The sequence below is a fragment of the Electrona antarctica genome (assembly GCF_951216825.1).
Source record: "Electrona antarctica genome assembly, chromosome: 3".
Lineage (NCBI taxonomy): Eukaryota > Metazoa > Chordata > Actinopteri > Myctophiformes > Myctophidae > Electrona > Electrona antarctica.
Window position 1 is genome coordinate 17,365,200 of NC_136808.1, and position 17,473 is coordinate 17,382,672.

Consider the following 17,473-nt stretch of genomic DNA (forward strand, 5'->3'; position numbering starts at 1 on the left):
TGGAGTCGTGGACACGCACATACACTGTGGCACATGCACGCGCGCGCATATACACACACACACACACACACACACACACACACACACACACACACACAGTCAAGTTGATCAATCAGTTCCTCATCCAAACTTTTGAAATGAAAAGCTCCATAAATGGATCAAATAGCAAGGCACTTCATCAGACAACACACATTTGGAAGGGGGGTAAACAGCATAGTAAGATTCAACGTGGAAAACGGTCTGTTTTGATGCGTGGACTGTGGGGGCGTTTTTAGGGAAACTCGGCTTTCAGCTCAGCTGTGCCCCATCACCTAAATGACGGCTGGCTGTTGTGAATCACTCCAACCTGTCGCATCCAATCCATCACTACAATTAAAACCGAAGCGCGTTGTTCTTTCTCATTTATTTATTCACGTGGTCTACACTGTTCCTACTATTTAAACATTACTCTGTCAACGTGACCACATTATAGATGTGCTTGGTAGTAGTAGCCTGAGCTACGCGCTCCTCCAGCCACCAGACTGAGACAGCGTCTGGGTCTGGAATTTCTTAAGGAAGTGATTGGCATATATTATTTACAATTATAGCCATTTTCTGACGAGGAATTTTATGAAGTTGTGTTCTGTGTGACAGTGCAGTGTGACTATTCAGACAATATTCAGTCTGAACAGAGCAGTGTGATGGCGATTGGGAACCTTTGGGGAAATGGACAACATTGAAGGCGCACGGATTCACATCTCCAGCTGCGAGTAGGGCTATATACCTAATACCTCCTACCGACTTCTTCACGTCACCCCGCCCGCCTGTCGTCCCTCCCAGCAACCTTTTATTGCGACTATATCCATCCCTTTGAGCGGTTGTGAGCTAAATGCATGCACACTCCAACAACATCATCTCTACACAGACAGATACGGAGAGGACCGGACGCACAAGTCAACGCGCGTTCGGGCGCGCCAGCCAGCTGAGCAGAGCACGGCAATAAACGGCAAGAACTACGAATCCAAATTGGAATAAAGAGTGTAACTTAAAAACTCATAGGAAGCACGCGCTTTTTAAATAAATGCACACACGAAAAGAAGAGACATGCATCTGAACAGCGAGGAAGATAACAGCAAAGGTGAGTGGGAGATTCCATACCAATTGTCTTCGGTGAATAATAAGCAATCAATTTCAATCTATAATCTCGATTTAGTTTACAGCTGTCGCGTTTGGCTGCAAAACGTCCTTGAATGTGATGTGACAATTGGGCTCAAGTAATGATGCTTCATCATGCTTGGGTCATTCCAACAAACAATTGTCATAATTGCTAATTGTACTATTGTCTACAGGCCCATCACTCACCGGTGTTAAAATTGGCGATTTTGTAATAGCATGCGCTCACAAAGGATGGGACATATAAACGTGCTAAATGGTGTGATATTTTGATTTAGTGTGGCGTGGCAGGATACGGTGCTGTGAACGACACTTGGCACTTGTTGTGCTCTATTGTGGCTCAACAGACGCACAGACGCGGTTTTCGCATGAGGTGACCTGGGTTGAAACGCACAAGGTCATCCATTCTCCCAGCATACCCATTACCCATGAGGGAGTAGTCGGCCGTGTTTTGTGTCTTCACGTGTACGAGGTCCGTGCAAGTGTGTTGACGCGCCCCCATTTGTGTTGACGCCGCACCTAATAGCCTAGACATGCCACGATCGGCATCCTCCATAGTGGATGGATCATGGATGGAAAGGAAAGGGGTTGGTGATCGGACGATTGTTGGGAGGGGGAAACTGCTCCACCTAGGAGGCAGTAATCTGTTGCTTTTTGTCTTATTGTGTAGCGGGATGTTGCTGTGCTATCGAATGGTACTGATCAAACACCTGATGCTGGAGGTCTGCCTCTGACTGAATCATGTCCTTATATAAAGTAGCCTTTAAAATGCTACCTGGCGATGTAAGCTATCTATTGTGTGTCATGATGCAAAGCATGAGTCGTGAGTTTTGTGCCCGCGATTCTATGGGCTATATAATCTATAATAGCCTACACATGGATCACGACATTTGCGTGATGCACTTGAACATTTTAGGTTATTGTGGAACAGTAAAGCGTAAACTTTTCTAATATTTTCTCCATTGTCTTTAACTTCATCATCATCATTAAGTAGGCTATAGCCTATTGTGGGTGACATTGTGGATTTGAATGACAGTGAAGTCTGAAACATAGTCCATAGCATATAGAACTCATTCTGTATGGACCAGAGCTACAGGCCTAATAACCCATTGCACCGAGTCTTAATAGTTCATACCCAAAAATGACTTTACTTCTATCGTTTACTCACCCACCTGTGATGACTTGAATAGAAGGAGAATTTCTGTTTGTATAAAATTAATAGAATGAAGAATTTAAATACTTGATGAATAGGCTAATTGAGGCCAAGAAATGTCTTCACCAATGCGTTTGTAAAGGTGTCTAGTAACATCTCACAAAGACTGCAATTCAGTTTCCCCAGGAACTCTGTGACAGCTGATGAAAGTTGGGGTACCATTAATAACCTCATGCATGCAGGCAAAATGTACACATTCTGCTTTAAGTAGCATTTGAGGGGTGAAACTAAGTAAACTAGGGGTTTTTCATGATACTGAACACTCCTTGGTCTAAAAACGTCCATAGCCTTCATAATGTGATGACCTGGAAAAGTGGCTATAGCCACCAATGCCCAATTACACTATGTCCTTTGTCCAGTACTTTTACCAGTGTCCACACAATGGAGCAAGGCAGTGAGTGAGGGAAGTGTGAGGGGGGAATCATAGTTTCACCACCAGAAACCATACACTGTCATATTCACTGTCTGTAAACCACAACCATATTGTTAACACTACAGTATACACAATGCAAGCCATAAAGGAAATGCACACACAATTCAGCATGCAGTCATAGTAGCAAACCTGCACTAGACCCCACTACAAGCCTACACCTGTGACCAATCACCTGTACGACTATCAATATGGCACACCCAGACAATCTCACCTGTGTGAAGTGAGGGGCGCTCTTATCAGCGTACAACACAACGTAAATTCTCCATTCATTGTCAATGGGAATTTAATCGTTGTGTGGGACGAAAATAGCCGACTTGCTCTCCCTTATCATTCATCATGACGTAACGTAACGTGTCTTTTGCTCAGACACATATGACGTCAATTCTCTATTGTCAAAGGCATTTAATGTTTGTGTTAACTTGTTACAAAATAGCCGATTTGCTCAGAAACATAAATTCTCCATTCATTGTCAATGGCATTTAATGTTTGTTAGGACAAATCTCTATAGCTGTATATAGGAGGGGCTAGCGCCCCTAAATAAATCACACTTGTGTGAAGTGAGGGGCGCTCTTATCATAGGCCTACATCATCATACATCACATTCCGTGCTCAGCCAATCAAATCATCACAAATGTGGTACACACAAAGCTGGGCATATAGAAGCCCTCTTTGGCCATAATCATATTGGTTTGCACAATAAATCAATCAAAAAACAAAATAACCAAATAACAAAAACATCAGGGGCACAGAGCTACTCCAATAAAACAAAATAATAATATTGATACATATAGATACAGGCAGGGCAACAGCATCGGTGCACAATGCACATTGATACGACATAAAACTGGTGTGTTTTTCCCAACCCACAGACCAATCAGAAGCCACGGGTCGGTTTCACCCGTTTACATGCCCCACCTACCTTGGAGATACAGTAGGACTCTGTCCAGACTGAGTAGCGAAGTGACTAAACAAATCACGGAATGCAGCAAATCGGGTTGGAACCCAGGCTACTAAATTGTCTCATGCATGAGTGACGCACATGCCCGGGCGCTCTGAGCCCTGAGATCCTATTGAACCCTACAGGCATGCCCCCTGGGGCATTCTTCACTCATTCTGTACCTATAACTTTGTACTTAACTGTACATGTTCCAGTTTGAACCAGAAGTGAATACAAAATATATGTATATGTAATATAAACTCAGCAACATGTTCGTGGAATGAGCAACACCGCTAAACGTCTGGGTAGCGCCTACAAAACATTTGCCAAAATGGCAAGTGCTTGGTATTCAACCCTTGCTTTGAGTTGCTTAGTGGATTGGATGATTGCACTCTCCCACAGTAATAAGGGGGGGGGGGGGAAACATTTTTACACTTTATTAATTTTACACTCAATGTTATGGAACCTAGCCACATTTTGCTGTGGGATGGCATCCCATTCCAAGTTATCCAACGTGGTTCTGTTGGTCACTCTAGCACGTACAGCACGCCCAAGCTGATCCCACAAGTGTTCAAATGGGTTGAGGTCTGGACTCACGGCAGGCCATTCCATCCTCTCCACTCCAAAATGCTGGCGGTAGGCTACTGTGATGATCCTGGCTCTGTGGGGGAGAACGTTTGTCATCCTGGAGAATGGCGTTTTCTCCTTGTATTCCACTCATCATAGGGTTATTTTTTGTATAAACTACTCCCAGAGAATCCGCTGTGGCACCATACATTATTCCATGTCAATTTTCTCTGATAAGCAATGCCATACTAGAGTATAAAGGTGCAATAATTAAAATCCAACATATGTAATTTAAGTTATTAAAACACAGCACAGGGCACCTAATTCAGTTTGCTATTAACATTTCATTTCTCACCACAGTCGGAGGGTTGTCTTTATTTTTTCTTCTGTGGACAGCACATTCGTTGCCCGAATACCTGTTGCAAAAAAAAGCAAAAGCCAAAGTACTAGCCTATCATTCACATTGAAGATGTCACAACAAAAAAACCACCATGACACCTTCAAATTGAATGTTTTGTAAGACTTCAGGGCCAAGTGCTCCATCACACAATCCTAATATGGGCCCTCCAACTCTGCAGGAAGAAATCCAAAACAATACTTCCATTAGAAGCTCTGTCTTAAGGGACATCTCAGTGGTGGACATTAAGAAATACAGTAGACAAGGTCACAGTTCTTGAAGACCCCATAAAGTGTTGTTGTCTCCAGCAGGTCAGACGGCCGGAGACTGTTTTCGCTTGTGTCCTTCCGTCCATCTTAACCTCACCCAAATTGGTACACCTTATTATTGTGGTCATGTCATCAAGATGAGAAGTCATTCTCAGATTCAGTTCCGATTGACTAATGGTTTTCATTGTTTTCGGGAGGGCCCCGTTTTGCCAGAGATGCCACAAGCACCTGGACCGATCAACTTTGCAATGCATGCACACTCTCAGTATGCCAAGGACGACCCCCCCCCCCAAAAAAAACAAAATTGTTCTAACGGCCTATTATAGCGTCACCATGAGGCCGATGTTTGGCACACGAATCAGTACACATTATCTCTGTAGTCATGTGATCAAGACGTATCTGTTTGATTTCTCATATTCCATTCCAATTGGCTGTTTGCTTCCAACGTTTGCAGGCGTGGCTCGTTTTGCACAAAAAGCCACAAACCATGAGCCCGGCCCATTTGCCGTGAAACTTTGCAAGCACACTCACAGTAGACCAAGGAAGCTCGATGACCTGTTGTTTCATAATCCATTCATGAATTGTAGTATGAACTTATACACACATGCTATCATTAGCAATTGATTGATTGTCCCCCTCATATCTTGAATGTCTGTCTTAACCATTTCTGTACTGTATAAGCTGGAGTGTTTATTTATTTATTTTTCAAGCTGTATATGTGAGATCTGTTATGCCCTCAGATGCCCTCAGATCCCTGTCTACACCCCAAATCCCTAATGGTCTCATTTCCAGATATAGTTTCGCAACAAGGGACAGGAGATGAGTCACCATCTGCTACTGTGTGTGGGCGCGTGCGTGTGTGCGTCCCCTTTTGGGCTGGGGACCCCCTTCATTAACCTGACTCTGCCAGATTGCGGCAGTATTGAGTTCACAAGTTCCCGCCTCCTGCCTGGATCTAGTCTCTCTCTCAAGCAGAAACGATAAACCGGAAGCAGCGGGACACAAATTATGATATCTCCATAATAATTTCGAGTTGTAGTCTTGTTAGGTTGTGTTTACATTTGCACTGTGGCAGCGCTTCAATACGTCATCAGTATCGCGTTGATCCCGCATATCTCTCCGGTCAGAAATTACCCGGAGTACATCGTCTCTGCCCGAGAGGGACCAGATGGGAGCAGGATGAGTAACTCACTGCTGCCACCAGCTGGCGGAGTCAGGTTAATTCTCGTACATCCAGTGAGCCCAGACTGAGCATATTTGTCGGAGTTGATATTTTATTATTATCTTAATGGCATTATTCAGATTTGTTCTTAAGTGTTGAAAACATAATGGGAAGCAACTCTTGTTATTGGATTGTGTGTGTGCGCGTGCGAAAGACAGGCAGACAGAAGACTGAGAGTGTAGTCATTTGGTACGTTTGAAATGGATCGATGTATTTATATCCCATGACTGCAGGCAGTATGTTGGAGAGAGCCACTTATAAAATGTACAGATTTAAGGTTCTACAGATTGTAAATTGCTACAGTATGTTCTATTTACACACACTATACATCCACAACTATACTTCCAAATTGGGATGAAGACGTACTAAACAGAATGTCTAGAAATAGTCAGACGAATATGTATGTGTCAGATCAGGGTATGAATATTATGAGGCCCACAGAACAGTCCGGGATTGGACACTTTCTTTCTACACTGCCAGTGAACTGTCACATTGATTTACCCCACAGAGCCCAATTTGAAAGGAAGGAATCAAGGAAAGTGTGTCAGTGTGTGCATGTGTACGTATGTACGTGTGTGCATGTACAGTATGTTTGCGCGTGTGTGTGTGTGTGTGTGTGTGTGTGTGTGTGTGTGTGTACAGTACAGTTGTGCGCGCGTGCATGTCCACCCCTCAGGGTAGGTGTAAGCTCATACACAAGTGTCTATTCTCTTACATAACTGTAGCTCAGTGGAGATGATGCTCAGTGGAGATGTGCTCAGAGTATCTCATATAAGCAAGCTAGACTCTGTGCTTAAGTCACTCTTCTAATCATTGTTTCCTCTCTTTGACCTACTTGTCTTTTTGAGCGGTGTCTCCGCTCCAATACGCAGCTATGTGTGGCTGTCTGTCCCTATGTATGTCTGGGCACGGACAGCTGAAACACCTCGGCAATACCACTGGATGGCACTGTTGAGCAGCGTCACACACACACACACAGACACACACAGAGAGACCAGGGAGGAGGGCTTGTACAGTACGATTAGTACAGTATGACTAGTACAGTACAGTATGAGTAGAACAGTACGAGTACAGTACGTACAGTACAGATTACAGTTTTTGCGTGGTGCTAGTCACTCCAAGGAACAGGAGAAGTGTTTCTCTCCCTTCGGCTCGCATGATTTGTGTAGGGAGTACCAGTTCACTTTGCAGGTTGAAAATCCGGTATAGAGCGGATACGGAAACGGACGTTCATCTCCCTGCGTGCATATGACCGGATATAGTAGGCGGGCTCTACGACAAATTAAATTCCACCAACGTTCAAAACAGTTTCTGGTTGACTGACAGACTGACACAGCGAAATACTTAGTTCTGATTGGTTCAGAACGAGAAATTATTATTATTAATAACTAGAAATATTGTTCCCGAAGAAACAATGTGGGGTCACTGCAATCCAAAAGATTGTAGGCCTACTATAAACTACATACTACAGTATGTTCTGCTCCATTCTCAACATCTTTTGGTGTGTGCTTATTCTTTTTTTTTTATGATCAGTACTTTATTTGGATTTTTTACAAATACACAGAAAAAACAAACACAAACAACAGCAACAACAGAATACGTATGCATGGACATCATATAAAACAAGGATATAATGTGTGCTTATATTAATTTAATTTGCTTTGATGGGGAAAATAGTTCTTCAGAAGAAGACATTGCACATTGCAAGAGACATTTGGTCTAATGATTTGTAAGACCTGTGTTTGTACTTTGTATTGTGTTATAGGTTAGGTATACTGTGCCAAAATGCAGTTTTCTATGCATTTAAGGGGTATTGGGGGTTTGACCCCCCGTCACAGACGCTACAGTAGTACAGTAAGAGTAATAGTTCACACAGGTGTGATTTTACATGCTCATTGACTTGTCTATATCTTCAACCTCCTCCTGCTGTTTGTTACTTTGTGTTTTACTTGTTGTAGAAGCAGCCAATCAAGGAAGAGCAAATGCCTACTGAAGGTTCGACAGAGTAACAACTACCAGCAGTGTGGGTTGAAAATTAGGACTGGCAAAAACAATGGAGGCCACTCAGGCCAGTGGAGAAAGATAGAAATAGGGGAAAATGTACTGGAGGCAGAGCAGAGGCAATAAGGGAGCAGGAGTCTAAAGTGCGCTTTGAGTATTGGTCTCCCTGAAGTGAGTAATTTTGAAGAGGGAACAAGAGAGAGGCAGAGATGCACAGTAGCATTAATCAGTCAGCTCATTGAAGCAACACAGGACTCCAGAGGCTCAACATGGATAAAGTGGCATAAGGCTTTATATTGGGGCCCATTATACAGTAGGTCAGGAGCCTGTCTCCTGTTTCCGTGGCATGAGGCAGCTTGATGTGCAAGACAAATCCTCCCACCACAGCACAGGCATGACACTACTATGTCACTACCATGACACTACTATGTCACTACCATGACACTACTATGTCACTACCATGACACTACTATGTCACTACCATGACACTACTATGTCACTACCATGACACTACTATGTCACTACCATGACACTACTATGTCACTACCATGACACTACTATGTCACTACCATGACACTACTATGTCACTACCATGACACTACTATGTCACTACCATGACACTACTATGTCGCAGGGACTTAACTCCAAATCTATGCTGAGTGCCAAGCAGGGTGCAGGGAGGTATTGTGTAACATTTGTATCATCTTTGGTAGCTACATCAGCGTTTGTAGGTAGGCTATTGTTCCTACTTTCGTGACAGATTGTAGTGTGATAAAATAGGGCATTAATTGGATGGTGGAAGGCAAACATTTGTGAACCACTTGTTGGTATAACCACAATGTTATACCAATTGTTTATCCTGGACACCACAGTGAAGGCTGACATTGTCCCAAATCACGACATGAGAGGATGCATTGCCTGCTCACGATCAAAAAAGAAACAAAGCATCTCCCTTTTACTGCAGGTTTGAGACACACACGGTACACACCCCTTCACGCAGGAAAGGGAGGGCTCACCACCAACCTGTGTAATGCAGCGACTGACAAGAGTTTCACCCAAGGGAGATGGAAACCCTCATAAGGCCCCGGTCCCTGACAACATTAGTGGGCACCACGCCGCACCAGTGTTGGGTATCGTTTCTTTCTAAAATAACTTCGATAGGTTACTGGATTACTGATATAATCCTGTTACAAGATTACGTTCGGAGAAAAGTAACTTGTTAGATTATTTTTGCGTTAAAAATTTAAACCCCCCTCTATGTCAGACTTAGCTTTCAAACAGTGGAAAGATAAAGGTCTTGTCAAATTCTCAGATCTCTGAGAGGAATATATTCAGTAGTTTTGAGAAAATTCGCACCACCCCACAATAATCTTTTCAGATACTTTCAAATTAGAGACTTTGTTAAAAATCAATTTCCCTCCTACCCTGAGAAACCAGCGAATAAACCATGGGACAACCTCCTAATACTGCGTCCTGGGCAAAGAGGCCATATTTCAGTGACTTCAGTGAATCTCTTATGAGATTAAACGTCGTCCCTATGGACAAATATAGAAATAGGTGGGAGACCGAGTTGGGTGAAACCTTTCTTGATGAATGGTGGGATGGGGCCATTGATCGAGTCAACACATCAACATCATGTGCTAGACTAGGCCTTATTCAATTCAAAGTCTTTCATAGACTTCATTACTGCAAATCTAAACTTGCCGCAATATATCCTGGAATTGATGACAAATGTGATAGATGTGCTCTCTCACCAGCTAATCACACACACATGTTCTGGTCTTGCCCCAAGCTGGTACACTATTGGACTAAAATATTATATATGAGATTTTGTCTGATATATTTGAGGTCCGTTTGGAGCCGTCTCCCCAGATCGCCATTTTTGGGGTACCATCAGATTTTGAACTTCTAACCCGGAAACAGTCTAATATGGTGGCATTTGCCACGCTGATAGCAAGACGTAGAATATTGTTGGGATGGAAATCCCCAACTTCCCCTTCTATAGCTATGTGGCTTAAGGATATTATGGGGTTTTTAAAATTGGAAAAAATTAAATTTACAATTAGAGGTTCAACAGAAAAGTTCTTTTCTAGCTGGCAACCGTTTATTACCTACTTTGAGAATCTGAGAGTACTTCCGACAGACTAATTGAGTCAATACTATGAGTATCATTTATAGAGGGTGATGTATGACAACGTTCCGATTCAACGCAATCTTTTCTAACAACTTGTGACTATCTTTTGAACTTTAATAACCCAACTTATAATTGTATTTATTTTTGTTATTTATATTGTTTTTGTCATCTGTGCTTGAATTATTGTTTTTGTCATCTGTACTTAAAATCTTTGTGTCCTACTGTTTACACTTGGTCAAAAATGTATGGTTGTTTGATTGGACTGGATCTTTTTTTTTTTTTTTTTCTTGTTGCTATTGTTTTTGTATGTCTGTACTCAATAATTATTGTTTTTTTTAATATATTGTTTTAATAATGACGATAACTGTGGGGGGAGGGATGGGGTGAGGGAGAAAATGAAAAGAATGGTATGTTCAAACTGAACTTAAATTGTTGAAACCCGCTACCAATAAACATATATTTAAAAAAAAAAAAAATATTAAACCCACCCTCGAGAGAAAAAAACAGCATGCCCAGTGTTGTGGAGTTGTTGCATTGACGTTGATCTCCTCCTTTCCCAATAAATCCAAGAATAGTGTGAATACTTCCACAGCCTAAAGGATAAACTATCCGTCTTCTCCCAATGTTTGTCAATCTTTGTTGTTGTCAACACACATGTTGACAACGGAATGTAAACAAAGTCCTGTGTGTGTCTGCTGTATCGCCAAAAGTGGTATTTAAAAAAAAATAGTGTTGTTGAAAGTTACGGCTATAGACTCATCCACGGAGCCGTGCCCTGTAGGCCAGCTGTATGCAATCAATGCTGCAGTGTCAACACCATGGGACATGAAGACAGGGACTTTAAGCAGTCAACCTGGCCAGAGTTGAACTAATTTGAACTACCTGTAAGCAGTTTACACCCCCCCCCCCCCCATTCACAAGTTACATGAGTTAATTGATTGTAGAACAGCTTCCCTCCCAATACATGAGTTACATTTCATTGTTTAATTCACGTTTTTAATGTGTTAAGACTTACCGGGTTTCCATCAGACAGAGTGGGATAGGTGACGCATTTTGATGACGTCATCGGAAAAACATCCGTTGCACTGGCATGCAAAGGGTTCTGGGAAATTGAGGCCCAATGCATTTCAATGGCGGCAGTGGCACGCAACGGGAGTGTTCCTCCGTTCTGTTGTTGTCATCGCCACTTTGGATTATTTTTCAACACTAGGACAAAGAATCAAACCATTTTAAAGCGGATTTTCATGAAAAGGAACGATGTCGGTGCAGTCATTCTTCAAAGGTTGGTGAAATCCAGGCAGTGAACGTAGCATTGCGATTTAATTAATTCCGCAGTCAAACTGTTAAGTGTAGGTTTCTGGTGCTGTACAGAAATGGTAACCTGACTCTGCCAGATGGTGGCAGTAGTGAGTTCCTCCTCCTGCTTCCCATCTGGTCTCTCTCGGGCAGAGACGATGTACTCCGATCAAATGCTGATCGGAGCGATATGCGGCCGCTAGAGGCAGGATCAACGTGAGACTGATGACATATTGAAGCTGTGCTACAGCTCAAATGTAAACACAACCTAACAAGACTACAACTCGAAATTATTATGGAGATATCAGATTTTTGTCCTGCTGCTTCGGGTTCATCGTTTCTGCTTGAGAGAGACCAGATGCAGGCAGGAGGAGGGAACTTGTGAACTCAATACTGCCGCAATCTGGCAGAGTCAGGTTACAGAAATGGAGAACTTTGAAGGAAAACATAGTGGTCTCCGTCTGTCCCCTGCTCTTAAGCCTGGTACATAGAGGCCATGTGGGACTCGGAGGAGCTTTAAGGATGAATAAGTACGGTTCTCCTATCCAGAACTACAGAGAGACATCAATAGAATACTGATACACTACTGATAAACTGTATAACAATAACTACTACAACCACTTTCACATCAATATACTACCTGGCCCTCTCCACATTACAGAACAATAAGCTAAAACAATAACAATAGTAGTTTTCTACTATAGATGGACAGGAATGGATTGAAGGATAGATAGATGGATGGACAGACAAATGGATGGATGGAAGAATGGATGGATGGGTGGGTGGATGGACGGATGGCTAAATAGAGGAAATGGTCAAGAAAAGGACAATTACATAAAAGGTAATTTGTACGCCATGTTAAGACTGATGGCAGAGCAAACAGGATATTGTTGGAATAGATAGCAGCATCCCAGCCAGGAACAGATGGAGGGACAGATCTACCCACAGACAGGCACCTGCTGCCAATACAAGACTGACAGGAGTGTGTGTACACACACACACACACACACACACACACACACACACACATCCAGAGTCTTGGACTTGTAAAAGTACTGTAAGTGCCCAAAGAGTGCGGCAACACTTTTCTCTCTCTCTCTCTCTCTCTCTCTCTCTCTCTCTCTCTCTCTCTCTCAATGTTCCACCTTTCTGCCATCACTCTCTCCATTACCTTCACTTACAGTAAATAAAGCAATACGCCACAAGAGGTCTCAGGTTATCAGGTATTTTATATGGCTGAGAGGTGACACTCAGACACTCGCTCTGGTGGGCGAGCCACACTTCCTTGTTTTTACCTATGAAAATTAAAGAGGAATGTGCACGGGGCCGTGGCCCGGTCTCCTGCGGGAGGTTTGCACATGCTCAGTGTAAACAGGAACTGCGATGGAGTGTTCCAGCAGAGGTGCTAGATAGAAAGCTCATAACCTGATGAGATCCAGAACAGTTAATTAGCCAAACCAGCCAACAGTTGCTACATTTTGCTACATTAAACCCCAGATTATAGGGAATAAAACCTTTAAAAAAAAGTTACCAAAATGGGCTATTTTCACTATTTTGAAAGTTGTTAATTACTGTATCATAACATCAAATTACCTTACTGTACTATTTAGGTCAATATAGCAAAGAGGGAGGAAAGTGTTTGGCCAAAGTGTGGACACTGTCACTCTGTCTGAGAGTTTGAGCCGCCTGTGGGTCAATGTCAGCTGCCACTCTTGTGCTGCTACGAGGAGCTTAACTGACAGTCTCAGCTGGCACTAGTCATCCACTGTGACTAAAGTGATGGATGTCATGGTGGTTCGATGGACCTGCCGTGGATGCTGTGTTCATAGACCTGCTGGTTGTGGCTTCTAGGCAAGGGCCGCACTGTGCTGAGGATGCACTCCGGTGTCCTCCCGAGGCACAGCCAGCGGACATGGCAGTGTCTCAGAGCCGGCCGGCTCAACATCAGAGCTTTTTATAGTAATGCGTTTAATGATATATTAATTCATTAACTTTATTCATATAGCACCTTTTTAAACAAATTTACAAAGTGCTTAACGTTTAGTGAGCACCCTCTGCCCTTCGACTTTTCCCATCTCTTTCTTATATTTAAGATATTAAGTTTCCTTATATGATGCACATGTACTGTAAGGTTGTGCAATGGCACAACCAGGGTTCATTTTGCCTGGGTCTTCTGGCCTTCATTGATAGTTCAGTGTAGAGAGACAGGAAACGGGAAGAGAGAGTCTGAGAATGACTTGCAGGAATCGAACTCAGAACTTGTCAGGCATCAGAGCACACTAAGCGGACACCTTAACCACTACTGGCATCCAGCACCCCAACAATTTAGTCAAAATTGTATCTTTACCACATTAAGCCTAGCTTTCCTATTTTTCCAAATGTCACAATTTGTCTTTTTATTCAAAAAATATCTGATCACAATAAGCTCACAATGCGTCACATTGGGAGCTTGTAGATCAGCTATTTTTGCTATTTTCTGTACAAAGTATATAGGGCTTAAGCGATACATAATATATTTCCTTCTGTTTGTTTATTTTTAAGGGATTCCCTCCAATACATGGCTTTTGACGATTACATCATATGGCAGCCAAGTCTATGGGACTTTTAAGATGATGACACTGTATCCATTGATCACTGGATGTTGGTGCTGTGTCTTCCACCTCGAACGGCATTTGACCCCACCTACCTTTTTAGAGCCCCAGCGCCCTATAAATGTATTTTCTTTTTTCCCACCAGTAACAGTGGTTCACATACACATATCAACAGAATTCAGTAAAAAACTGCGGATTTTATACTTTTTTTATACTTACACCACTGATTCTGTGCCAGTATAACGTTAAAGGTTACTTTAGTAACCACGGTTGTATATATAAATTGAACGAAATACCTTTCGTTTACGGGTAGGTTTCCTTCAAAACCTAGCTGCAGAACATTATTTTATGTACTCCCAGGACAGAAAATTCTAGAATTTTCGCTGTCCTGGGCTCTAAGGGTGACGTAGGAAGCCACGCCTATCCCGTATAGATACCTGCGTGGCTACGTCAGCCCTCATTCGGAACTTTTCTTCTGCTTTAGAGAACAGAAGGGCGTTCCACGAAAGGTATTTCGTTCAATTTATATATACAACCGTGGTTACTAAAGTAACCTTTAACGTTGTATTATATAGAAATTTCACGAAATACCTTTCGTTTATGGGACTTTATGAACTCCCGTGACCTGAACTTCCAGTGGGTCCCAGGTACACCTTTTGGGAGGGGCTCGGACCCTTTTGGGTCCAGAACCTAGTCCTTGTGGAGAGCAGGAGGCAGCGCTATGCTGCCCTGATGCCCTACTGAGCAGCGGCCCCCAAGACCGCGTGCGCTAGCGAAGGCGCTGCCACATCTAGGTTATAGTATGTGGCGAAAGTCGAGGGTGTAGACCAGCTTGCTGCTGTGCAGACTTCCTGAATGGAGACACCCTTGTAGAGTGCCCAGGAAGCTGCCACACCTCTTGTGGAGTGGGCCCTCAGGGCTTGAGGGGAATCCACGCCTTGGCTAGTGTAGGCCAGACGGATGGCTTCCACTATCCAGTTAGAGATAGTGACCTTCGTGACGGGCTTTCCTTTGGTCCTGGCACCCCAGGACACAAAGAGTTGGCTTCCTTGTCTGAGGGGAGCCAGTCTATCCGCGTATATGCGTAAAGCTCTGACTGGGCAGAGGCAATTAAGCCTGCTGTCTTCGTCAGAGGAGAACGGCGGGGGATGGAAAGCCTGTAGGTTCACTGGCACACACACTGAGAGAGCATTTTTGGGAATGAAGGCGGGGTTTGCCTTTAGGGTGACCTTGGTCGACCCCTCATCGAACCTCATGCAGTCTGGAGAGATCGAGAGCGCATGTAGGTCGCTGACCCTTTTTGCTGTCGTGAGTGCGATCAGGAGAGCCACCTTCAGGGTTAGGAGCTTGAGGCTCACGGTTTGTAGTGGTTCAAAGGGTGCTGTAGCCAGCGCCTTTAGAACCAGGGACAAATCCCACGAGGGAACGAGGGATCTGCATGTCCTATGTTCCCTGCGTACACCCTTCATGAATTGTTTTACCAGCGGGTGCTTCCACACCGTCTGGTTATCAAAGCCTGGGTGGCAGGCAGAGATTGCCGCCAAATGGACCTTGACTGAGGAGAGGCCTAGACCGTTGTCTAGGAGCTCCTGCAGGAATGACAGGACGTCGATCACTGAGACCTGGTAGGGGACTGTTTGGTCTGGTCTTCGTGAGCACCAATGCTCGAAGACGCGCCAGGCTGTGTCGTAACGGTCCCTTGTTGACTGGGCTCTGCCTTTCTGAATCGTTTCGATTACGTTCGGAGGTAGACCCACGGCAGTCAACATCACCCTTTGACGGGCCAGACCCATAGGTCTAGGTCCTGGGGGTGAGGGTGGAAGATCTCCCCCCTCGCTTGAGAGAGGAGATCCGCTCGAAGGGGAATTCTCCACGGCTGGTCGTAGAGGAGAGGGGTTATTTCCGACCTCCAGACCCCCCACGACGGGGCTATTAGGAGCACCTTCAGACCCTGAGTCCTCACTCTGTCCAGAGTGGGGCTGATGAGGGATAGCGGGGGAAAGGCGTAGAGAAGGGTTTTGGGCCATTGGTGTGACAGAGCGTCTAGCCCCAACGTTGATGGTCCCCTGATTGCGAAGAAGAGGGGACACTTCGTGTTCTCCTCTGTGGCAAAGAGATCCACCTTGGATTTCCCAAACCTGCTCCAGACCTGGGCCACTGCATGAGGGTGTAGTGACCAGTCTGAGTAGCGGAGAGGTCCTCTGGACAGCAGGTCTGCCCCTGTGTTCAGAAGACCTGGGACGTGACACGCTACTATTGAGAGGACGCGTGTGTTGCACCACAGGATCAGTTTCTGAGCCAGTTGATGAAGACGAGGGGACCTGAGTCCACCTTGTCTGTTGATGTAGCACATGGCCGTGGTGTTGTCTGTCCTGACTAGGACATGGCAACCCAGGATGCGCTGCTCGAAGTGTTTCAGGGCGAGGAAGACTGCCATGAGCTCTAAGTAATTTATGTGAAGGGCACGTAGTGGCCCCAACCATAAACCTCTGGCTGTGAGTCCTTCCATCGTGGCTCCCCAGCCTGTCATGCTGGCGTCTGTAGTGATGACTTTCCTGATCAGAGGCTTTCCCATGGGGACGCCCTCTGAGAGGGTTTTCCTGTCTGACCACCATTGAAGGGCTAGTATGCATTGTGATGTTACTGTTACCTTCTGGTGCCGACGGTGCATTGGTACATGTAGAGAGCCTATCCATCGTTGGAAAGGTCTCATATGTAGCCTTGCTAGGCGGATTAAATAGACCGCAGAGGCCATTAACCCCGCCATCCGGAGGCATGCATGAAAAGGAATCGAGCGTCCCCTTTTGAATGACGCCACGCACTGCAGTGTTGCGTCTATTCTCTCTTGGCTCAGGCGGGCCGTGTAAGAGATTGAGTTCAGTGTTATGCCTATAAAGTCTATTGACTGTGTTGGCATAAGCATGCTCTTCTCGTGGTTTATTATAAACCCAAGCGAGTCGAGGTGGCTGAGCACACGATGTGTGTGCGACAGTGCTTCTCGTGGAGAGTCTGCAAGTAGGATCCAGTCGTCTACGTATGTAGCGAGACGGATCCCTTGCTGTCGGAGCGGAGCGATAGCTGCCGCGGTGCACTTTATGAAGACTCTGGGACTCAGTGACATTCCGAAGGGAAGGACTGTGTACTCGTACACTTTTCCTCTGAACCCGAAGCGCAGAAATTTTCTGTGCGGCGGGTAAATCGGAATGTGGAAATATGCGTCTTGCAGGTCTATTGACGTAAACCAGTCCCTTTCGCGAATTA

At 44.5% G+C, this 17,473-nt stretch overlaps 1 protein-coding gene across 1 annotated transcript in view; it reads left to right on the forward strand.

The window, feature by feature from the left end:
* The first annotated feature begins 567 nt into the window (after nucleotides 1–567).
* syt7b (synaptotagmin VIIb) overlaps nucleotides 568–17,473 on the forward strand; it is a 138,200-nt gene continuing 121,294 nt past the window's right edge. Inside the window, exon 1 of the mRNA XM_079497513.1 lies at nucleotides 568–1,117. Within this exon, the coding sequence (XP_079353639.1) occupies nucleotides 1,084–1,117 (34 nt within the window). The 5' untranslated portion in view covers nucleotides 568–1,083. The remainder of the gene's footprint in view (nucleotides 1,118–17,473) is intronic.